We start from the raw sequence: 26,134 nt of genomic DNA, 5'->3' as shown, positions 1-26,134 counted from the left end.
CAGCCTCATCTTTTCTGTTGCTGGGTGGTGGGTTTTTTTATGCAGAGATCTTCAAAATTTAATGTCCTGGCGGTTCATAATGGATCTTGTAAGCAGCCTCAGCCGAACCTACAAGGAGTCCAGAAATGCTTTCCGCAAGGTGAAGAAAAAATCTCTCTTTTCTTAAGACTTAAAGCATAAAGCGATCCATGGTTATGAAGGCTTGCCATGTACATTGCTAGAAGTGGTAAACTTTGCCAAGAGACAAAATGCCAAATGCTGGGTACGTTGCCTGTATTTAAGCCATGTTGCCTAGGAAAGCCAGTTTTCAGGTGCTCTGTGGTCCTATGATTGTCTTCTCCGGCACCGTGATTGAATTGCCCGGGAAGGGCATGTATTGGTTATTTGAGCAGTTCATGGAAGAATACTAGCTTGTTTTTTTGTTGTGTTCAAAGTAATTTCAGGGGTATCTATCTCAATTAATTTGATTTTTCTGGTGCTTATAACATACTAGACATTCAGACAGTTGGACTACATTGATGTGGACAATCCCCTGAGAATATACCTACCTGGAGATAGCCTTAAGACCTTTTATTAGACTGTACCTGCATTATTTAAAGAATCATCATTTTTGTCCTATTGTGAGGGGAGAGGGCAGGAGGGATTGAGGAAGGAGAAATTCTCACAAATGTATTGGTTGGTGTCACGGAAAGGAAATAACTCCCTGATTGATTGAAATTTTTAGTTTTTACCCTTTAAAAGAAAATGTAGACATATTTTTTAAATTAGAGAATGTAAAAATGGTGTTTTGCTAAATTTCCCTTCCGTAAGTTAATCCCTTTATTGGTTCTTAAATTTGTACACATGCAGTTCTTCTAAGTACTGGAACTTCAGCAAAAACTTTAGAAAACAGGAATGTGTTTTCTTGTATACCAGATCTCTCCCCTGTTACATTTATTGAATATTACTTCACATTTATGTTTATACAGTGGCAACAGTGTTATTTTGTTTGTTTGGTGGAGAGAGTTGTTGTTTCTAACCCTGTCTAGAAAGATATTAACTTGCAATAGCCAACAGTTTTTCTAGGACGTGCTACTGAAAATATACCTTATTTCCAGATCATAGTAAGTAATAATTCAATTGGATTACATTTTATCCTATGCAAGGACATCCTGACATGTGAGGAGAAGCAATGAATATTGCAAGAATTTAGGAGACATAAAGAACAGAGTCCTGTGAAATTTGTGCTCTTACCACGCTTCGGCCATGTACTCCTGGTCAAATGCCATTTCCTTTTTCTCTCCCATAGGCTCTTTATGGCACAACATCAGAAACAGCGACTTGGAGACGTTGTGCAAACTATGTCAATGGGAATATGGAAAATGCTGTGGGAAGGCTCTATGTGGAAGCGGCATTTCCTGGAGAGAGTAAACATGTGGTAATGTTTTCTGCACAATACTCTATCAGTGTGTGTTTGCAATGATGGGCAATTACAATAGTCCATCATTTGGTTAAACTTTTATTAATTGGCAGAGAACTTCTGAATCACAATTTGCCATTATTTCCCAATAAATCTTATTCTCCCTCCCCCATGGGTCTGGTTATGTTTCTGATCCTAATATTGTTTAACCCAAAACCAATTGTCTGTTTTCCAGAAGCAATGTATTCACAATACCCAGTCACGTGTTCTAATGATATAGTCATTTGTAATCTCTTCTGTTATCAAAATTGACTAAGAATTAGTATTTTCTTAAAAACCAGAAAGTAAACCAGGGTTTATTTGAAGTGTAAGACATGTACTTTATTTTTTATTGTTACTGAAATGAAGACAAGGGAACTTAAAGACATGGTGAAAGAATCTATTGAAATGCTACCTCATGCTTAACTAAACTACTAATAGTAATGACAGTATTTTATGTTAGTTCGTCTTTCGTGATAATGGAAACCATACATTCTGAAGGTGATTTTTATTAATGTATGCATTAAGACCTGTTTAATCATTAGTGTTGATAGTAGCAGTGTTGCTTTAAAAATGTAATTACCCACATATATCCATTTGTTTAGATCACCAGTTTGTTTATAAGTTTACATTTATTAACATATCATTGAATCATATAAAGACAGCTTATAGCTCTATTTTTTTTTTAATTTGTGTTAGAAAAAATTAATTCATGGCCTAAATTTGCCTTCTGTTCTTTTGGTTTAAGGTTGAGGATTTAATTGCACAGATCCGGGAAGTTTTTATTCAGACTTTAGATGACCTTACTTGGATGGATGCTGAAACGAAAAAGAGAGCTGAAGAAAAGGTAAAGAGCAAAAGGCAGGGCGAATTATCAAAGAAAAATCTATAAGAAAAGATTAACTTTTAAGAAATTTGGGGAAAACATAGTATTCAAAGATTGCGTAAAATAAAAGCAAGCTCCTTCAAGCTGCAGTGTGTCCAGGAACACTTTTCAGGGATGAAGAATTTTTTTTCTATGACTTTCATCTTTTATTATCTCTTTGTAACTAGCTCCTACTCTCCATGTTTGGCTCAAAACTTTGAAAGATCTCCAATTTTCCTCTTTTTTTTTTTTTTAAAGGAAGTCTTCACAAAACAAGAGGAAAATCTTGTGTGAACAAGAAAGCATTAGAAGATATTATCAGTGGTTCATGTTTTTCCTCCTTTTATGAAAAATATTTAAAAGACCTCACCAATATCTAAAAATATCCCCTAATCTTTAATGTAAATTTCTAGCTAAATTTTTTTTAAGCATGCACTATTTAGTTTTTTTTTTAAATGACCTAGGGAGAAAAATACTAAATTTCTATTCAAGCAAATGTAAGGTAGTGCATTGAGTACTATAAGGTGACCTACAATTAGAGGGATGTTGAAGGAGCTTTTTATAACTATTCTTATTTACCCCCATTGTGCACCTTTTATTGGGACTCTTAGTATCTTGCATTAGAATAAAAGTGAGATGTCTAAGGAAATCTCAGGTTTAAATTTACTATGCCATTGTGTTGATAACTATATAAACCTAAAAGGAACATGTCCAGTGAAAACTGTATGTGTTTATGAGCAGTATTCACATGCAGCCTGATTATTCCTCTGTAGTTAGGGTAACAGGAAGAACAGACCGTTCTTTGAACTAACACAGAAAGAGTCCATAAATCTATTATAATAAGAGAATCAAGCTGTAGTCTAGTTCTCTTTCAGGATTAGATCACATGAAAGGATTATCTTTTTCAGCTATCACAGAGCCCTGAGTGGGTCAGGTCTAGAATTTCGCACCCCAGTATAGCTATCTTTCCATAATTCTGTAGGTCCTCAGAAGTTCAGGCTGGATTTGCTCCTTTCGTGTTCTAGCTATCACAACATGGTACTATTTGATGGTTGCCAATCAAATTGTTCTAGGTAATCATTTCCCAAGGTGGTGTCATGAAACTCTGGACCTGCCAGGTAGCTCTGTGAAAGATTCCCATGGTCAAAAAGAGTTTAGGAAACATTTCCTGCAGGAAGGCTTCCCTGATCCCACCCTTGACTAGGTTCTATACCTGTAGGGTGTGATCTTATGGCACCATACATCACACTTGAGAGCTAAGATTCATTTTATTGCCTACCATTGACCTTTATAGTAAACTCTCCAGGGGTAGAAATTTTTGCCTAGCATTGTATCCTCAGCCTCTTACAAAGTACCTGGCTTGTTGTATACCCTTGAAGACAAATTGAATGAATAAATAGACAAATTAATTCATCCCATTGGGCACTTACAATTAGTTAATTTTAAACTCTAAGTAGTCTTTCAGTGAAGAAGCCTGCTTAACGTTTTTGTCACAGTATCTACCCCAAATATTTGGCAATATATCCTTTTCATGTAGTACCTCTTATTTCTGTAGATTTTGTATCCCTTAGGACACCTTTTGGGGAAATACCTTCTAGCAAATAAAGTGCCATTGAGAGGGAGATGATTCGTTATGGGCTGATGGTATGGAAAGGAAATGGGCTTGGCCAAACTGCTTTAGTGACACATCTGTCTGATCCACTGGGGAAATCCTAGGCTTATGAAACAGATTTGTAACAGAACCACATCCATTTGATGGTAAAACAAATAATTCAGAGATGCAAGCTTAATATCCCATGAAAATATTAAATTAGTTAAATTATTTAAGAGCAATGTGATATGATAAAATCAAAAGTCAACTATCTTTGAGAAAAATGAGAGAAATAAAAAATAGAAATAGGAATAGCAAATAGTAAACAAGTGATACTGATGAAATAATTACAATAAGTAAGCAATTTTAAAATAATAAAAATAGAAATAGTAGTAAGGTAGCGGTAAACATGAGATGGTATAACAAGGAAAACGCTGTTTTCTACTTGTTTAACTAATGTCATTCATTTAACTGCGGGAAGTTAGGTACACTAGCTCTGGAGACCAAAGGAGAACATAAAAACTCCAGGAACCAATATTTAGGAAGAATATTAGCATTAAACCTGTAAGCCCACATCTGTTTTCTCAGCCAAATCAGTGAAGTGGAAAGATAATTATAAGCTGCTAGAATGGAAGTTCTAAATATTACCCCTCCTGTAAAATTGAAGAAAAAAGCCTTTCAGAGAAAGAGTTCATAAAAGTACAATACATTTGGAACAGTGACTTGTCAGTTTTCATTTTGGTTTTCTTGGGAAAGCTGTAGCCTATGAGAATAGGGTATTAGAAGCTAAATTTCAGAACTATTTTTTGTTTATTTTGAACTCCAGGAAAAAGCCAATGCAAAGATCTCTGTTTAAACGTTGTCAGATATTCGTCTTGTAAACAGTATGGCTCAGGTCATTCAACTGCTGTCAAGGGCAAATTATAATGTTTGCATTTGGAAGTTCATAATCATGCTCACATTCAATATTCTAATTTTCATAGGCCTTAGCAATTAAAGAAAGGATCGGCTATCCTGATGACATTATTTCAAATGACAACAAACTGAATAATGAATACCTTGAGGTAAGTCTTTATAAAGACTGCACTGATGATGCCTGGGGCTGGTGGCAATGTCATTTCTAGCTATGAGGGGGGCCAGAAATTATGTGAAATAGCCTACACCCAGAGGTCTTATTATATTGATATTAAGCCTTTAACACTGAAGCCAGAACTATGTTTGTTTTAGTTTTAACCTATTGTTTCATGGGCTGGTCTGTATTTGATTTTGTTATTTTGCTTTCCATATATTCCATTTTAAGAGTAGTGATAAAAATCTGGTGTTTTTTAAAGAGCATTAAGACATAGACATTTAAATGATGAACAGGCAGTACTCAGGCTTCTTATCTCATTTTATACACGCCTGAAAGTCAAATCTTCAGCTTTCCTTCCACTTTCTAATTATTCCTCCACTGGGTAAACCAGGTCATGCCTTCTCTATTTGAAAAAAAATCTACTATTTGAGAATGGGGAACTATTTTATTCTCCTTTGGTAATGTAACAATGAAAAGAAAACAGAGTTGATTGAAGTCACTACAGTATTCATTTCAGACTCAGCTAAAGGTCCTGTCATTAACCTTGCAGTCACCACAACTACTTGAAACCCTGGTGACAAGGTGACCCTTGCCTAGATCTGGGGATGACAGCGATTCCTAATCTGTTGATTACTAGCATAACACGGGAGTTTGCAAGGCATAGTGTCCTCTTTTCTTTTTCCATTTGCAGAAAAGCTTGACTTTTTATAAAATGAGCTGGCTGTAGCATGTGAGTCCCCGGGGCCCTTGTGACAGGAGTCTAATGGCTGAGTACATAGTCTCACCGCTGAATTGCTTGGGTTCAAATCTCAGCTACACCTCTCACTAGCTGGCTAAGAGCATAAGCTCAAAGTCAGACTCCTAGGGTTCAGATCTCAGCTCCATCACTCATTAACTTGGGCAAGTGACTTAATGGCGCTTCAGTCTCCTCAGCTTTAAATTGGTGGTAACAGCCCATCTTCATAAGATTATTATGGGGATTCAAAAATGTGATATATGAAGTTCTTATAACTTAGTAGGTACTAAATATGAATGCTTTTATCTTGTCTGTCCTGTAAGGATTAATATCAATATAGAAAAGCTTGTTTGACATTTAGTTTCGTTTAATTACAAAAGAATAGACTGAGGTAGTGATTCAGCCAGCGCAGCAGCGATCTGTAATATAGAACTAAGCTCGTTGGAACTTAACTTTTCTTTGGCAAGTTTTGGTGTTCTCTGTTAACTTTATTAAGTGATAGAATGTAAGAAAATATCTCTTAATGTTATTTAGCAAAAACTTTGAAGATACCAGTTTTAATATTTTTCCCCAAATCTTTTAAATTACTATAGTTGAGCTACAGGGAAGACGAATACTTTGAGAACATAATCCAAAACTTGAAGTTCAGCCAAAATAAACAGCTAAAGAAGCTTCGAGAAAAGGTGGACAAGGATGAGTATGTATATTCCAGTTTTTTCTAAAAATATGTTCATTCAGAAGAGGGACCTTGTTGGATTAAGAGAAAGAACCTGGTTTAGAATAATGTTAAAAGGTGTCATGTTCTCTTTCTATCGAGTACTTCTAAGAGCATCTAAGACTATACCAAAGATGAGTCAGGGATTTAATCAAAATTTAAACTTTTTTCATTAAGGTGTCCTTAGATTACCTTCGGTTTCTCCTCATATGATTGTCTGTCCCCTCTACTTTGTTTGTGGACAGGGCTCTCAAGAACACCTTAGCCTAAGTAATCCATAGCTCCTGCAAGCCTTCTCTGAGGCTGTATTACTGTACACGGCATTATCATCTGCCCTCAGCCCCACCTGTTTTCTATCGGTCCATCATCCTGCAGCCATGCCCTTCCTAGATTGCTCCAGGTAACACTTCTGTCAACCCTGTGGTAGCCAAATATGAGATATCAGGACTCACTCTCATTTGTAGTTTTCAAATGCTCTTAATCTCTGCTTACTAGTGGCATTAGTACATTGTAGTAACTATTAGTTTAATGTTCATTTTTCAGTTAAATGGATGTGTCTAACATATTTATCAACATAAGTGTTTATGCACTTAAATCCCTAGAACTGCTTGTGCTTTTAGCTCCTAGAGAGCAAGGGACCATTCAGCACAGTGCTGAACACATAGGAGGTTTTCAGTTAAAACTAAATTAATGAATGAGTGAGCAAGTGAAAAGTAAATATACTAGTTTGCTTTTTGTGGTAACTGACACAATGCCATACCAAGTCCAGGTGTCATTGGGAACTGGGAGAATCAAAGGTGAACTTTGATTGTATTACATTACATTACAGCAGCAGAGGGTATGAAAGACGTGTTATAATAAACTGTATCACCAGGAGGAAAATGTGCCAAGAAAGGTACAAAGTGCAGAAGGACTATTTGATAACAGGACTCTTCTATTAGTAAACCAAGTCCAGGTTGGACAAAATTCCTAATATGGAAATGCCAGTTTATTTCAATCCCTGTACGACATTTTGAGCCCTTAAGGTACACTGAAAAAGAGATTGATTTCTTTTGCTGACCTCTATGTTTATACTGGAGCAAATGTTATATTGTCTGGTGCTAAAAATGAGACAGCAAATGTCACAGAATGTTTAGTGTCCCAGGTGGGAAAGAAAGATGGAGAATGGGCACATATGGTTTGTGTTATAATCGGTTGTCAGTCCTATCTCTAGAAACAAACAAAAAGTCATCAAAAATAATATCCTGTGGGAAAATTTATAATCTGAGAATCCTTCTAAGTCTGAATATTTTTATTTCTTTAAAACTACATATAGTTACACTTAATGGTTGTTAGCACCGAGTAAAATATCTACATACAAATATCATCGAATATTCTTTCTGAAAATAGCTAATATAACCTGCACCCACCTGACACCAGAAGATTTCTTCATAATTTAAAAAATAGTTGTTGAATTATTGCTTGATGTTTTCTTTAGAAGTTAATATAGTCCCAGCTCATTTCGTAAAATGGTGTGCAGTTTTTATTCCTTTTTATCGTATGTGTTGACTTTCTCTGAGTCTTTTTCTCTTTACTATAGATAATCGAAAGTGACAATTGTATATAATATTTAAAAGAATATTTGCTCAGTAGCATGCATAGCTCAGTAGTACTTTTTGGATCCTTTCTGTGAGCTTCTGACTGTTAATCACAAGTGCAATATGATGTATAAGGTCTTCTCTGCCATACCAGGCTAGTTTTTCTTCCTTCCCTATCTTCTACCTGTATGCTGATTACAAGGGTTCAAAACTCAGACTGCACTTTAGAGTCACCTGGGGCAGAAACAGAGACACAGATGTAGAGAACAAACGTATGGACAGCAAGGGGGGAAAGTGGCTGGGTGGGGGTGTGGTGAGATGAATTGGGAGATTAGGATTGACATGTATACACTAATATGTATAAAATAGATAACTAATAAGAAACTGCTGTATAAAAAATAAACAAAATAAAGTTAAAAAAAAAAAAGAAATAGTACTGATTCCCCAACTCTACACCACCCTAGATTGTGATGTACATGCCTGTAGGCGGGGACCCAGGTATTGGTATTCTTTTTAAGTCCCGCGCCCCCTTCTCAAGTCAGAACCCCTGCGTTAGTGTTTGTTCCTTTTTGTGTTGACTCATACTTGCTCATATTCAATTTTGTGAAATCTTTTTACAAGGTGATATCTTTAATTTGGCAATTTAGCTTTAAAATTTAGTGTTTGTCTTCCAAAATATTGGAAGTACTTTTGACAGTGACTGCATTAAATCATTAGGACTGTACCCTGTAGATTACAGCATAATAAAAGTTCTTCCTATTTTATTGAGTTTTCTTATAGTGAAAGTTTTTGACTTAATTTGTACCTGCTTAATAGCAATAAAGTCACTATGTTTTCTTTCCTTTTTTATATAGCATCAAGTTCAAGTCCTCACTGTGTATGTTCAGGCAGATAACATCTATTGCTTCTACTTTATTCATGTAACCTGCAGTTAACTCAGAGAATTACATTTTCAGATGCTCAAGTCCTCACTCCTAGGGTCTTGCAGGACAAACAGGTGTCCATATCCACAGTAGAGGAGACAGAGATGAGAAAAGCTATTGATTACAGTAGGGTTATATTGTAGGGTATTATAGAGAAATGATGATGCATTAAATTTTCAAGGCAGCAATTAATTTAAATAAATTCAGTCAATTAACCAAAGAGTAAGCTTCAGGACTTTTTCTTTTCTCACTCCACATGCTCTCACTGGGCAGACTTGTATACTTATTTGCATCTTCTACTATCATTATGACCCCTGAATACATGTATCTGGCCCAGGTCTGTTTGCTGCGCTCCAGATCCAAATGTCTAGCTGTCAATGAAACATCTCCATGCAGGTGTTCCATTGACCCTACAAACACAGCATTTGCCTTTTTGAGAAAAAAACTTATCATCTTTCTCCCTTGATCCCCCTAGTTTCCAACTTCTATCTTATTGCTACCAAGGCAGAAACCAGGGGTTCATCATCCTAGACCCTTTCTGTCATCTCTGATATCTACAGTGATACCTACTTCAAATCCCATTCAAAAAAAAAAAAAGTTTACATCCACCAGCTGCTAATTAAATATTTTATAGGCATGAGGGGGTGTGGATCTCCATCTTAACCATCTCCATTGTCATGCCCTAATTCAGACATTTCTCATTGTTCACCAGAGTGATGATAATATTTTCCTAATCTTATCATCAATCATCTCACAGTCCTTCAGCTTACTCTCCATGCTACTGCCTTAGAGAGCTTTTAAAGACACAAATTGAGTCATGTCATTTTCTGATGAAAACCTTTCCATACGTTTGTTTTGCCCGTCTCATGAAGCGTGTACCGAGCTCTGCGTACCTCCCTGTAACAGCACTCCAGAATTCCTCTAGAGTCACCCTACCCCACAGCATTGCCCCAAATCTCCACCCGTAGGAATTACTGTAAAGTCATCGCTGCATCTCTTCCTCCTCCTTATCCCTTACCAGGGCCACCCTTTCTGCCCTGTTCATTTAACAGAAACCAGCACATGGTGTGATTCAACTTGAGCGTTATCTCCTTACTCATAGCACCCCCTTACATGATCCTCTTCATCTTGTCCCTGTGCTATCCCTTACACACATTTTTGTCACAGCACCAGTACATCTGATTACATTTAGCTGGACTAGGCCTTGTTGAAAGCAGAAACAGTGTATTTGTGTCACCAGAGATTGAACATTGATGAGCAGAACGTCGACCTCTCCTCAATGATGATGGAGTGAATGATTGATAAAATTGCCAGTTTGTAATAATGCTTACAAAGTGAACTCAGCCACTAAAGTAAATATTGACACATCCAAGCATTTCACCATCATTGTTGGTGAAGATGTCCAACATGATCTCTGCTGTTCTCTCTGCTTAAAAATTCAAAACATTAAGGAGGTCCGGAAGTCTGCATGTGATATGCCTAAGTTAATCATCTGGCTAAAAGGACTTCTGCCCATTTGAGCCCCTGGCAACTGCAAAGGACAAAGGTTTAAATTTAAAAGGCTCTTGGCTCATGTGGTTTCTGAGTGCCTAGCTTGTGTTTCCAAAATTATCTCAAACATCATGTTCTCTGGGGACTTAATGACAGTTTGTAAAGAGTTTCAAACACATCATGTTATCAAATAGTAATAATGTTAAATTGAGACTGTAATATCCATTGGCAAAATTACTTAGTGATATATCTAAAATGATTTACTGCCAGTAACATGATTATTCACTTAGACTCCATGGAACAAACGTAAACCTCTGAAAAGAAACAGTGTACGGGAACAAAATAAAATGAATTCCTTTTCTTATTTTTAGACTTGATATTATCTTGTTAGTTTCTCAGGACAGAATTTTCTGTAATATAATTGGGACAGATAGTGCCAGTGTTTGTAAATTATGACCACTGAGCATGTGGAGTTGCATTTTGTAAACTACGAGGACTTATTCCATTGCTGCTTCTTTCCTGCTGTTGTACATCAAAATAAAAACAAGCTGACATTAACAGCAGCCAGCTCAATAAACATTTTATCCAGCAGCTACAGTGTGCAAAGCACTGTGCTAAGGATATAGCACAGTAAAGTAATGAGTAAGGATAAAGAGGATAAAGTAATGAGTAAGACTCATAGCCTGTAATCTAGTAGAAGAGGCAGGTGAGCAGCAATGAAAGCTGATAGAAAGCAGAGTTGGTTGGTGCTATTACAAGACAACAAAGTGCTAAGATAGCACTTTTTTAAGCCACAATTAAACCTTTACTTATTAGTAAAACAACTAATTGTTGTTTTACTAATTGTTGTTTCTCTGGAAACAACATGTCAGCATTTAAATTAATATTGAGGTGAACAGAGGATTCACTTAAAACAAAACCAGACAAAATGGTTGGTTCATTTCTGTCTTCTTCATTGCTTCAAGTCTGCTGTCTTTTCTAATCTGGGCTAATTGAATGTTTGCAAGCCCCTGAAATGAGTGTTGGTACTGAGGTTGGCAGCCCAACAGCTGTGGCTTTATGTGGTTCTTCCTGAAAGGCCAACACCATCAAAAATAGCAGGGTGGCTGGTACCAGCATAGTTTTGCCACTGCTGTGAGTTACTATCACTTTTTCATGTCTCAGTTCTGCCAGTTACTATCTATGGCCTTTTAAAAGCCATGAAGTTTCCTTATTTATAACATGAGCAGGTTGATTTAGACTTCGTAACATCTCTAAGGTTCTTTCCAGCACTAAAATTTTATGGCCCTTACTGTGAAGTTTTGACAAGAGCCAGGATGTTTTACTCCCTGGCTTCTCCACATCAAGTGACCCAAGAGAAAAAGAACATATTCTTGGGAGTTAGGGAAGTACCTCACTTCTTTCTAAAATATCTCTTCTGATATTTACCCTTCACTAATGTTTCTAGACTCAATCTTGTAACTAACTCTGTATCATTGAACTTAAAGAAGAATAGTTATAGAGGACTTATGTGGGTAAATGAGAGGGCACACAGGTGGAGAGTTGATAGGACCTGTCCAGGGTGGGCACGCAGACTGCTGGAGACTTGGGACACAAGTGACTCTCCATGATGTAGATGTATGGGGAAGATACACAAAACAGATTATTCGGCTCATCAAGTACTACTCAGCCAGAAAGACAGAATAACAGATAAACTAAACTTGGACAAGTCACTCTAATTCCCTATGGCAGTATCTGCCCTGGTGTGCCCATGTTCTACACATATTATAATAGATTAAAATGTTAGAGTTCCATCTTTTAGATTCCCATTAGGCCAACAGACTATGCAATTTTTCAACATGTTTTTGGGTTATAAGCAAAATACATTTTACCACTAAAAACATTTCTGCATTTTAATTAGCACCCAAGCAGGGTTTTGTTTTCAGAGGGGGAAGAATAGGTAGGGAGGGAAGATAAAAGTTAAAAGGTTTAAACAGGGAGAACTTTGCAAAAGAAGTCTAGAACTTTATACCAGTGAACCCTCTTGAGAGGGCAATGTCCAGATAGTACATGACTTCCAGTTTCCATGGCTCTCTACAGCCTGCATAACACCTAGGCTTAGTGCCCTCCACCCTCCCAGGGTCCCAAGGATGAGAAGGGTCAGTACTCTTGGGGCTTGGAAGGACCCACTGATATGCCAAGACCCAAATATGTGTTGAGTGCCTATCATGTTCCCAACACTGTGCTAAGCCCTAGAGATACTATTAAGAACAAAACATGAAATACACAGTTGGGACTACATTGAGATTAAAAGCTTCTGCATAGCAGAAGAAATGAAAAGGCAACCTAAGGAATGGTAGGAAATATTTGCAAATCACATATCTGGTAAGGGGTCAATCTCCAAAATATACGTCACTCCTACAATTCAATAGCAAAAAAACTAATAACCCAATTAAAAAATGAGCTAAGAATTTGAATAGACATTTCTCCAAAGAAGACATACAAATGGCCACCAGGTATATGAAAAGATGTTCAACATCACTAATCATCAAGAAAATGCAAATCAAAACCCCAATGAGTTATCACATCACTACCGTTAGGATTGCATATTGTTTTTTTAAAAAAAAAAGACAAAAAGTGTTGGTGATGATATGGAGAAATTTGAACCCTTGCACAAATGGTTGGAATACAAAAGGGTGCAGTAGCTATGGAGAACAATATGGAGTTTCTTCAAAAAATTAGATATAGAACCACATGACCCAGTAATCCCACTTCGGGGCATATAGCCAAAAGAATTGAAATCAGGATCTCAGAGAGATATTAGCACTCCCATGTTCATTGCAGCACCATTCATGTTAGCTAGGATGTGGCAACAACTTGTTTCCATCGACAGATGAAAGGTGAAAGAAAATGTGGTCTGTATATGAAATGGAATACTACTCAGCCTTTAAGAAGGAGATTCTGCAGTATGCAACAACATGGATGAACTTAAGAACATTATGCTAAGTGAAATAAGCCAGACACAGAAAAATAAATACTGCACGATTCCACTTATATGAGGTATCTAAAATAGCCAAATTCATAAAATCAAAGGAGAGAATCATGATTACTGGGAGCTGAGGGGAGGAGGACATGAGGAGTTGTTCATCAACAGGCATAAAAATTCAGTTAAGCAAGATTAATAAGGTATAGCATCGTACCTAAAGTCAACAATAATGTATTGTACACTTAAAACGTGTCAAGAGGATAGACCTCATGGTGAGTGTTCTTACCAAAATTTTAAAAAAGAACAAAACATGGAACACCCCTGCCTTCATGGAGTCACTGTCTAATGAGCTAGACAACAATGGACTTATAACATCACGTTATATCATTGCTAAGAGTTATACAGGATGTAAGAGCTTTCAATTCTTTCCTGAAAGATCGCAAGGTTTTTCTTAACCAGGAGAACAAGTACCAAAAGAAAATTCTGACAGAAAAAATCCACCCGCCCATATATGTTCCAAATTGAGCATTTCTCTGAATTTGGCCCGTGACCCACATGAGGGCACACGTGCGTGCATGTACACACATATAGAATTATTGAAGACTAAAAAGATGGAGTCTTGCTGCCAAACTTAGAACCACACACAACCAACTGATGACTTCTAGGAAGAAAATTAGAGTAGTGATTTGTGTTGCTTTCTGTTGAAAGAGAAGTGGATTCTCCCAATGTCATGTCAGCATAGGAGTCCTGGCTCTCACCTCTCAGAGGATCAGGTGAGTCACTCAGAGTACTTCAGTCATGTAAACAACTCTTATGCAAAAACAATGAACAGTGGAATAGGCTCTTTGGTCCTACTGTGCTTTTGCCTTTGGGTAAAATATTGTACCTTAGGCAGCAGTGGAAAGAGCTTGTGCTCTGGAGTCGGGGCAGTGATGGGAGGTGGGGGCTAGAGGGAGTGCGCAGTCCTGAGGTAAGATTCTTCCTCTGCCATTTATTCGCTGTGTGAACTTAGACAACCTACATAATACCTCTGAGCCTCAATGATTCCTTTATAAACTGAGGATAATAGCATTTATTTTTGCCTTGTGGGTCATTGTGTTGTGTAATGTGCTTGCCACGTAACTTAGGTGTTCATTAAACAGTAGCTATTGTTGTTAAGATCTGCTCATGATGAGACTTCAGGGTGGCATAGAGGCCAGCATCCTAAAGCTTCTTAGGGAAAGGGGCATCCCTAAATGTGAAGCAGTCTAAAAATGAGCACTTTCATTTTAGAAGAGGATGGCAAGGAAATGGCATTCATTTTTGTGATGAAATTTTATGTGTGATGCAGATCAACATGTTAGAAGTAGGGGATTTGATTGGAAGATGAGAGTGTCCTCTTTCTCCCTAGTTTATATATCCTTTTCCCTGTTGTATTGCTAAATCTGTAAGTAGGAAAAAGAGTTTGAGCTATGATGTGCCTTAGTTTCTACACCTGAAAATTGGAGGTGTCATCTATCTTATTCGTATGGTTTGAAAGGTGAATGAAAATATATAGAAAAGCTTGAAGTTTTGATGAGGGAATATTAATAAATGTAAAGCATTACAGTGGCAACTGCAATTACAAAATGAGAATTCTCCTTTCCAGAAGTACTTGAGGAAGACAGGGAAAACCAATGTATTGTACTGCTGATGTCAAAGGAGTTGCTTCAAGGCCACAAGATGCTAAGAAATTGAATGCTTTCAGGGAAAGGAGCATTAATGATTTTGTTGCTTAAATTTTTTAAGTTGCACATGAGTGAGCAAAAGAAGTTTTATTCCAGGTGCCTTTGCAATCCAGTGGGTTTATTATATCTATAAGGCTATAGGATCAGTCTGTAGACTTCTGCTTTTCTTCCCTGCAGTAAAAATGATGTCTCTGTTCTTTCATCTCATCACCACTTAGGTTCTTCAGGGTAATAAGAGATAGAAGAGAAACACACCTGGTCCCCCTCTCAAGGGTATATCATTCATATTTCCCAGCTACATTGTTAGTTCAGCTTCGAGGGCCATGCTGCTTATAGTGGCCCTTTGTCCTACTGTAAATGCCCCAAAACAAGAATAAGATTACCTGACAAAATTATGTCTCAGAAATTTTAAATAAAGTTTGCTTACTTCTTGCTTCCCCACGCTTCACTTTATACCACACACACCCATCCATACTCCTACACACATACCGGAGGCAGGAAGAGAATTCAAAGAACAGGGTGATATCTACTCCATCTCTCAGGTTCAATACCTGCTCTAGGAGATGCTCGTGTCTGGCCTCCATACTTTAAAGGTATCTTCAGATAACCTGCACTATCCATTATGTTAGTGGATACTTGGTTTTCTCTTTAGTTGTGCAATTTCTCTTTCCTATGCTGCTATTCATGGTCAGATTTGTCTGTTTTCCATAAATGAAAGCTTCTCCTGAAACTTGGAGGCTGCATCCAAATCAGAAGAACTTACATATTTTGTTACATCACCATTTACTTTGAAAAATATTTTTTGTCCTATTAATTTAGCTTTTATAGTAACATAGTGAAATATTTCATGATTGACCACAAATATTAGACATTGAGTCTGTAGCTGTTATCATCACACTAAGATGTAATGATCCAGTCACAGTACCTCGAGTTCTGATCATTCCCAGGGACAAAGTGCCCTGTACTTTTGAATCTGGGTAATTACCCAGGGGTAGTCTGAGGACGCACTGTGAAAGATCTCAAGGAAGAAAAGGCAAACACTGCACACTAGTGCTCTGTGAACCTAACCACCATAATTCTAATTTTATTTGAGTGTCCTGTGGTCATAAATAGCTACCTATTTTCGTGAAGGTGTAATTCACAGTGGACATTTTAATATGTAAAACCCTCCCTGCTGGAAAGTTACAAACATTACTCAAAGTGCAATCTTAACCCCCCTCAAAGTAATGTAACAGAAGAGCAGAAAAATCACTAAAACAAAAGATGTGACATTTATTTTTACAAAAGCAATAAACATGAGATGGGTAATATAAACTTCATTCATCTGTGTCCTACTTCTGAGATCTGTTGCTATCTGAAACATTAGTTTCCTGTATCTAGTTCCTTCCCTCTGTAATATAATAATTTAAAAAAAAAAGCATTTTGAATTGGGACCTTTTGTATTTCATTATTAGCATTGTGCCTGAGTCCAGACCAGCAATTTGCATATTATTTGTTATTACCCATTAAAGTCCATGCAGAGTATACCATCACTAAATCAGAAGTTCATAATTGAACAAATGAGACCTGAAAATATGTTAAATTCATTTTTATAACAATTGAAATTTAATAACTTTAATAATTATAAGCTGTTTATGCATAAAATCTACTGCCATATTTGCTATTACCAGGGAGGAAGAAATTTTCCTCTACCCTTCCAGGATCTTCTGGCTGGTCTAAGAATTAAATTGACATGAGACAGATTAACAGGAGAAAAGTCAAACAAAATTTAATAACATGTATATATGGGAGAGACCCAGGAAAACTGAGTAACTTGCCAGGATGGCTGAATCCCTCACCTTAGGTACCATCTTCAGCTAAATACAAAAGGAGATTGGGGTAGTGGATGGAGACTTCAACGGGGAGGAGGGCAATTCACAAGGAGATGGAAAAGCAAGTGTTTGGTAAACACTTGTTCTCTGGGTCATGCTGAGACAATGGAATACAGAGTGGACTCTGACCTCTGGGCTCTGTCAAGTTTCTCCCACCACACCTGGCCCATATTCTTTGAACTTACCTCTGGTGATGGCTCTATTCCAGGAACAGGACCTCTATCTAAAAATTTTTTAGGCAGTTAGGAGGCAGGTCAAAGTCTCTTCCTGAGTCTTTTGGGCCTTGATTTGTTTTCAAGTCAAAATAATCCTCATACCAAATAGACATTTGGGGGTGGCAAGTTTTGCTCTCCTACACTATCAGAATGTTGAGGACACATCAGAAATATCTTTCTAAAGTCACTGCAAGGAACAGCGTTTCTCCTCAGGAGTAGTATGAGCACATTTCGTATTTTGCCCCTCCTGCCAGACAACCTTGAACCATACTTGAGTCATAATAACTGTGTGAATATATATAAACAGAGTCCTAATACATCATTTTCCCTGATCCTGAGTTTTATTTATACAAATGTTTTGTTTCATGATCTTTTGGGTCACACAAACAAAATCTACCTGTCCTATGTAGTTTCTGATCTCTAGATTTTAGTCTAACACCCCTGGGATTACAAGTATATGTTTTTGTTGTGAGTCACCACAAAGCATGTGGGAAAAGGTGGAGTTTAATTAAAATAAATAAAATTGTATGCTTATAATCAACAACCTGCAAGAAATTAAAATATTGATGACTCAGCTGTGATGAAATTAGGGAGGACTAAGCTATCTGTCACACCATCCTGTATGAAAATGTTTTCTGTTTACAACAACAATATCAAACCAAAGAAGAAACACATTGATCAACTATTCCCCCACCTACACCCTCCATCTTCAAAGTTATTTTCTTCCTAAAGAAAAATTCACAGAGATTCTATCTGGATTTTCTTTTCAAGTCCCAAATCCTTTATATGAATGTCTTAGTCATGTTATTGGAGACAGAATTCATGCTTAATTAGAATTTATCAGATAGTTATTATATGTCGCCCTCCCTGAGTTATTTTTAAGAGATCAAAATAGGACTCACATCTGAAATCTGACAGTAGTTATTGAAATTGTAGCTAAAATGCTGATTTAGGGGTGCTGACCTTGTATTGCTTATCTTGCAAAGCAGGGTCTGGAAACAGTTCTGATTTAACCTCATTGCACTAATTACTATAAACTCCTTCCATGAGTAGGATAATAATTGCCATTCTAATTGTTGCCCTAAAAGTGGAATAACTACAATGCAGCCATTAGATAATAATATATGATTGTCTTAAGTGTATGCATGTGTGCTAACATTTAAGGAGGTATCTGAAGTCAAGCAGTACCCATTTTTCAATGAGTATATGAGGATATGTGTAATAGTCTATTAAGATGGTAATATTACTCCTGTTGCACAAAAGTGTTTAACAGTGATTATTGATGTGCGGTCTTCATAACATCTGAGCAGAAAGACATTGGAACACTGGCACCATCCTTTAGCTTAACGCTGGCTGGGTTGTTGTTGTTTTTTTTCTCATTCTGTCTTGTATTATAGTTATTTATGCCTCTTTATCATCCCCTCAACTAGAGTTTTCTAAAGTCAGGAATTGTATTTTATAAAATCTTTAGATTCAATATAGAGCCTAATTCATGGCATACATGGGCAAATCTACTTAAGAACCACCTGAATTTCATTTTACAGTCATTATACAAAAATATCCCTTTGCTCTCATAGCTGGTATGCCATATTTTAAAGAAATAATTTTAAATGGCAATAATCAGAGGAGGCACATTACCCAAAACTAAATACCTGCCAAAGGGATCTCTTAGTCCCCAAAAAGGCTCCTCGTAAACTATGAATTTAAAAAAATTTAATTCATAGTTTACAAAGAGTCTGAAATTTTAGCAACCTGCATTTCGATATTCTGTCAACTGCTCCAGAATTGTTGGCATAGTTTACCTAGTATCAGGAACATGGAGCTAAACACATTTCAATATAATTTTAATCCATTGCAGTTTCCAAAGAGATACATTAGAATGGGTTTTGTACTGTCAATTGCCTCCATTAAAAATTTATGCAAATTAAAAAACAGATTGCAGACCTGGATATATTCCTGTATTTCAAGAAGTGGAAATACTTTCAATGAACTCTCTCACCTAGTGAGCTAATTTTAATTTGTTGATCATATTTCAAACAGAAAGTTAAGATTCATCTAGGAACAGTGATAATGCTTTTATTGTGGTGAGCAGATTAAATCAGGTAATGCAGTATCGTTTGTAACAAGTTCTTATGTTTTCTATAGGTGGATAAGCGGAGCAGCTGTAGTCAATGCATTTTATTCTTCAGGCAGAAACCAGATAGGTAAGGTCTACTCCTAAATAATTATTTAATATTTCTCTGTTGTTCCCAAGCGGTAGTGCTTTGCGTGACCAATTTATTATACTCCCCATAAAAGCACAGCGAGGCTGAGTTACGGATTTATTGAATATCCTCCTTGAAAGTAAATGCATCCATGTACCTCTTTTCACTATAATAGCAAAATTTAAATCAGTGTAAATCACACTAAGTAGTTTTGTTTCTTTTACAATATTCTCATTTATAGTTGAATGGTTTGTCTTATTTCTATCTACTTTTATTTTATTTTTAAATACTTTTTTAAAGTCCCTTATATCGCCATAAAGTTATATTAACTTTAGGACTTTCTAAGTGTCAGCATCTTAGGTGGTTTAACATTCCAAGAACCAAATTTTCAGAAATCCAATTTTTTTGTCGATTTTGTACACTGGCACTGGTAGAGATGGTCCTGTTCTTTATCATCTTTTTTTCTAGAAGATTCCAAGAGGCTCAGAAAGTTGAAAAGTCAATTATGCTAGGTTGAACCATATGAAATTTTATTTATTAACCACTTCTGATCAAAAAAATTTTATATGTTCCCTAGTAGTAGTATCACAGAAATATGCATAGAAATTAATACATGAGTGAATAATATAATGAATAATGAAATGGCTTAATATAACAAAGATATATTTTTTTCTCTTCCTGGGAATACTGCGACATCTTGAAACTCTCTCTTAAGTATCTCACAGATAGACCCATTTTTTCCCAAGGGTTTTTAGTATGTAGAAAGGCAACCAACTGATTCAGTACTTCAGTGGGAGTATTCTAAACAAACAGTACAGCCAGCTTCTCCAGGTGTACTCAGTCCAGCCCTTCATTTCTCAGTGTAGTCAAGAATCAAGAGGGAAGATAAAATTTGATGACACTTTCCCCCGTTGCCTTTATTTTATTTTTATTTTATTTATTTATTTTTTGGCCACGCCACGCAGCTTGTGGAATCTAAGTTCCCCGACAAGGGATTGAATCCAGGCCCTTGGCAGTGAAAGTTGTTGAGTCCTGACCACTGGACCACCAGGGAATTCCCCCCCACCCCCATTGCTTTTAAACCTAGGAAGTGTTAAATTAAGAAATCATCCACATTTTCTTCTAGTATTTTTATAGATTTTTATTTTTGGAGCAAATCTTTAGTCTATCTGGAGCTTATTTTGGTACATGAGATGAAAATGAATTATGATCAGAAAAGTTTGTCTTTATATAACAAATAGGTAATAATTAAGGCATGTGTACTGGGTTAAAGTCAGTTAGTTCGAAGTCTAGGGTAATATATCTCCCAGCTAGTGAAATGATTACCTAAACCTAGATCAGAGCCTGTTTAATGATCAACTCAGAACCCATGCAGTCTATCTTTGTTATGTATTCCTAGACACCATTCAGACCTTTTCTTAGAAGCTCCATTATCTTGGGAGAGTCTTCACTTTGAAGACCTCTTGAGGTCTGTCAGTGTAAGATCTAGTTCATTGTAGACTTGGACAGAACAGGATAATTGACTTTTAATGGAATCCCAGGGCAAATTGAGGTGGCCTTGACTTGAATTCTGCATTAGGGCAGACTAAGGGATATTGCTTTATTTTAATCCAGCTCAGGATCCTATCAGACCTGACACTGATTCATCCCCATAAGAAGAGCCATACAGACCTGTGGGACCATTCTGGCATGTTCATCCTTTCATTTCTTCTCTAGAGCAGGTCCACCCAGTTTAGGTCAAGATGGGCCTAGTTTGGCTTTGAATTACCCCATAGCCCTGAGGCTGGCTCAAAATTGGTCTGCCTCAGAGATTCCCTGATCTGAGAAGACCTGGGAATGTTCTCATTTTGAATTTAATACATTCAAACCAAACAAGCGTACAGCAAAAGGAAAAAGAAGGTAAAAGTGTGCTAACATTTCACAAAGTAGACAAATATCCTCTGAATAGTCAAGAAATGGCTGTGATAAACATTCTTAATATATAAGAAAGACCTTTTAAAGATACTCAAGGTAAATTCATATGATGGAAATAAGAAATCTGAAAAATTGCTAACGTCTTTTCATATGCTTTTCATATGCTTATCTGCTAATAAAAGCAGTTCAGAGAAAGGGAAAGTGTCATGCAAGAGGAGAAATATTTGACATGTATACGTTTTCTCCTTAACAATTCATTTAAATCTCCAGAGTGGGGATTGTCTTAACTAAAAACAATTGAAGATCCAGATCTGTATCTTTCTTCTTGATAAAAGTGTATTTGTGTGTCTATCTATACCTAGAGATATAACTTTTGCAGCACTGTCTTAATGAACTTGATATGATGTGCATTACATAATTAGAATTGGTATAGAATAACATGTCTCATAAATGATCCTCCCACCTTCACACAAATACCCTAAGCTAGATCACATACAATTCTAATGGGATTGGTCTTTTTGTGTTATGGTGATAAATAACTTGTTTTATTATTGTATAGGGAGTTATTCATATTAGTAATTTCTACTGTTTAATTCAATTCCCACCACTTTTGTCATAACTCATAGTTACTCCATGGAGCTTTAGGAATCTTTCATGCCGTTAGGAAAGCTGTGCTTGAAAGTTTTGTCAAATGTTTCTCTGTAAGTTTCAGACACCACTCAATCATCCTATTAAACTTTCAAGTCATTTCCAAGGAAATGCTCAAGTCATTTGGGAAGTCTTACTACTGCTGCATTCTCCTTTTTCATTAACAAGAAATTTTTTTTAAATTTTAGGAAATTTATGGATTATTTAGTGTACTCAGTCTGGGTGATCTATGACTACCTTGACATAATTAAATTTTCTAAACTTGTCTTAGTCATTCTTAGGAGTCTTATTTTCAGACTTGAGAATTAAGAGTAAATGTTTCTGAACATATTGCTATTTCATTTGATATAAAAAACAATGTTTAATTTTTTCCACCAAAATTGAGTTTATCTGAATGCACTCTTGAGCTTTATATCAAAGATTCTAAAGTCGAATTGCTTGCAGCCTTAAAAAAATAAACCAGGGCAGTGAGGGGCTGGGGGTGGGTAGAAACAGCCTTTTGTTTCATGGACCAATGAGTTATTTAATTAACTAACTTGTAGACAATCATGAACATAAAAAATGCACAACTAAGCAGTTGGTTATTATCAAGAGTTGTGATGCCTACTAGTAACAGTGATAAGGCTAATGGGGAAAATCCTCATCATAGATATTTAGCTGACAGAGTAAAAGGAGAAATCATAATTTGCAAAGTTGAACCTGAAGACTAGTATTTAATATGAGCCATAAAAATCTTATCACTTGCCTGAAGAATGGCATATCAGGGTATAATTAAAGCAGCAGGATCTTTACAGTTAATGTTTAGTCTTGATAGCACATTTCATAAGAGCATTTTATATAATGGATGGATTTTAATCAAAGTACATAGTGTGGGAGATAGTGTTCACTTTAAGTTAATAAAGTACTGCACATAATTTTTATACTTCAAACTAAAAATAATTTCTTGGCACTGTTGATAGCTCAGGCAGCTACACGTGAGGTATAACGTTCATCAAAATTCTCCAAGGACAAAACTATTTTTTTTTTTGTAATTTTGAATGTTATGGCAACTTTCAAGATTTTTTTTAAAGATCTGGAGAGCACTTAAATTGCCCAGTGTATTTTAAAGTCTCCTCTGTAAATATCTAATATTTATCCCTGAAACCTTGCAAGGTTATGTCATACTCACTCCACCTGAATGACAAAGAAACAACATTTGCTACTCTGTATTAACTAGGTCTTAAATTTCTTAAGGTCAGGGCCTTTCTCTTGTATTCTTGATATCCCATGTAGCAATGGCCCGGGGATTTGCATGCATAGTAGGTGTTGAAACTAATGATTTTTTTTCGATTACAGAACATAATGCTTCAGTGGTTACTAGAATTGTAGAACATGAAAGATACAATTACAAAACCATGGACGTTATGAGGGAAGGGGAGAGTATGGAGGAGGCAGAGAAATAGAAGACCATAGAGACAAAGGCCAGTAAGAAGAGGCTGTATCTAGTTAGATTATCTAGATTATCTATCATGGCAATGATAAGCCATCAAAGGTGTTCTAGCAGAGGAGAAATAATGACTACAGTGGCACTTTTATTGGCAGACAAGATAGGTTGGATTTAGGATAGATTGTAGTAGGGTGAGACTAGAAGTAAGAAGACCGATTAGGAAATTAAGTTCTTGAGGCAAGGAATGAGAGTGTGAACTAGGAACGTGGCAGTAGGACTGATAGGAGGAGATAAACAGAAGAGATGCTACTGGAAAGAAGGTACATGACCTGATCTTTTCCTAAATAGATCATATGAGACTTCATAAAAGAAAGGAGACATCGAAGATAGACAGAAAAATGTTCAGTTTGGGTGACTGAGACCCTTCACATGCTATTAGCAGAAATAATAAAGTCAGAGTGATGGCTTCGAAGGGAAAATGATGAGTTTGATGTCTGACACATGAAATTTAAATAGTGTGAGACACCTAAGTGTAGAAAGTTAGCAAGGTAAGACAGATGTCAGGGTAGACATAAAAATTACAGTTTATTTATTTGCAAAGTCTTTAGGACACCGTAGGAAATTCATTCATTGATTCATCATCATTGATTATTCATTTATTCAACACATTTCCTGAGCACCTGTTATGTTCCAGGCACCATCCAGTTTTAGGTGCTGGAGATAATGAACTGAGAATTCAAATGGACTCAAAAACAAACACATGTATGTACAAACAAATCTGTGCTCTCAATGAGCTAATATTTGAGGTGCCATGGGGACAGACAAGAAAAAGAAGGACCAAACAACCATAAATAGCCATACATGCCTTGATGAAAATAAATAAGGGTGGTGTAATTGGGGGATACTTTCGATTGAGTGGCTCTGTTTATTTACTAAGCTATTGTAGATGGATAAAATGTTAGATACATTAAAAGTAATACTTCCATTATTAAGTAACTATTTCTCCCCAATATTTGCAGTTGGGGAAAAGACCTTCTGCATGAAGATGATAATTTTCCTTCGCTCTAAACTCCTTACAGTGGGGAAACAATCTTAATAGATGTTACAAAGTCAATTATGATTATAACTCACAGATGTGGTGCCACTCTGGGATGAACTCTTTACTGTCATCAACAATAAAAGACCTGCATTTGTTTCTATCACAGAAGATTTTTGTACACAATTAAGTGAAACTGACATACTGGAAAACAGCTTAGCAGGCAAGAAGCCAACCCCAGGCCTGTCATCACAGGATAAAACCACAAGTAGTCTTAACTGTCTTCTTTCTTCATAGTCTTCCCAGCTGGCATTCTGCAGCCCCCGTTCTTCAGTGCCCAGCAGTCTAACTCATTGAACTATGGGGGCATCGGCATGGTCATAGGACACGAAATCACCCATGGCTTCGATGACAATGGTAAAGTGCAATTGATGCTTTTCTTTGGCTGAGATATACCCTAGTAAACCTCATTAAGAGTTATTATAATTTATCAATACAAAAACACATTTATTCATCAGCATATCATTGGTCTAATAATCACCACACTTTTAGTGTTCCTTTTAAATTGTTGCTTAAGAAGATCAGAATTTTCTAATAGTGAGGTTAGCAATGTGTGCTTTTTACTCTGACAGAATAAAACAAATATTCACATTGAGAAAACATTGTGATATTTGTCAACACCAATGATAATGTTTGGTCTTATTTCATGATTGTTTATGTCTTATCTCTCTAGACTTTTAGAGGGCAGAGTCCACGTCTTAAAAATCAGATGTAAACTCAGAAAGTAAGGTGCCCACAGGACTTTTAACTGCTTGTGGTCAGAGACATATTTTTTGCTGCATCTTGCACCTACTACCTAGTTCAGGGCCTTGAAAACAGTAGGCAATTAAATGTTTACATGCTGCCCAAAATGTAAAATAGTTTTAGAAATGAAATTTGAGAGGAATAGAAGTAAGGATGTAAAATATGTAAAGAGGTAATAGTTGAAGTTATAACAAAGATCGATTCACAAGTGGAAAGAAAATAACAAGAGAACAGTAGAGGGAAAATAATGAAGCCTTAATCCAACTTTAGAGAGACAGAGGAAGAAAAGGAGACAGGAAGGACTTAACTAAGCTTCTGTTAACTCAAACTACACAACAAACTTCACAGGTAGGTATTAATACTATTTCCATTTTTCAAACAGAAAAATATAGATGCACATAAGACTTGCTCAAAATTACAAAACTGGAAATTGGTGGAACCAGGATGTGGGTTCAGGTAGCTTGTCTTTATATCCCTTTTCTTATTCACTACATCATAGATAACTGTTTAAAAGATAATAAAATCAAGTATCAAACATATGACGTATATAAATGCTGCTAAAGCTCAAAAGGGGAAAGATCAATGTAGTTAAGATTAGCAAAGGGAAGGGTTGGGCGGAAGGGATAGTTAGGGAGTTTGGGATTGACATGTACACACTGCTATATTAAAATGGGTAACCAACAAGGACCTACTGTATAGCACAGGGAATTCTGCTCAATATCATGTAACAACCTAAATAGGAAACGAATTTGAAAAAGAATAGATGTATAACTGGATCACTTTGCTGTACATCTGAAACTATCACAACATTGTTAATCAACTATACTCCAATATAAAATAAAAAGTAAAAAAAAAAAAAAATTAGCAAAAAAGCTCCAGGAGAAAAGGTGACTTTTTCTTTGTCCTTGAAGTATAGCAAAACTATGAGTCTGCAATG

At 36.4% G+C, this 26,134-nt stretch overlaps 1 protein-coding gene across 4 annotated transcripts in view; it reads left to right on the top strand.

Annotated features, from left to right (window-relative positions):
* MME (membrane metalloendopeptidase) overlaps positions 1 to 26,134 on the top strand; it is a 91,138-nt gene that overhangs the window by 48,024 nt on the left and 16,980 nt on the right. For all 4 annotated transcript variants that reach the window (XM_060297618.2, XM_030844647.3, XM_030844646.3 and 1 more), the window contains 7 exons: positions 46 to 139; positions 1,289 to 1,417; positions 2,187 to 2,285; positions 4,878 to 4,958; positions 6,296 to 6,399; positions 19,311 to 19,369; positions 24,691 to 24,810. In XM_060297618.2, coding sequence (XP_060153601.1) covers positions 46 to 139; positions 1,289 to 1,417; positions 2,187 to 2,285; positions 4,878 to 4,958; positions 6,296 to 6,399; positions 19,311 to 19,369; positions 24,691 to 24,810 — 686 coding nt within the window. The remainder of the gene's footprint in view (positions 1 to 45; positions 140 to 1,288; positions 1,418 to 2,186; positions 2,286 to 4,877; positions 4,959 to 6,295; positions 6,400 to 19,310; positions 19,370 to 24,690; positions 24,811 to 26,134) is intronic.

The sequence above is a fragment of the Globicephala melas genome, chromosome 4, assembly GCF_963455315.2.
Source record: "Globicephala melas chromosome 4, mGloMel1.2, whole genome shotgun sequence".
In the NCBI taxonomy this organism is placed as follows: Eukaryota; Metazoa; Chordata; class Mammalia; order Artiodactyla; family Delphinidae; genus Globicephala; species Globicephala melas.
Note: the sequence above shows the minus strand (reverse complement) of the source record. Positions and strands in the feature narration are given on the sequence as shown.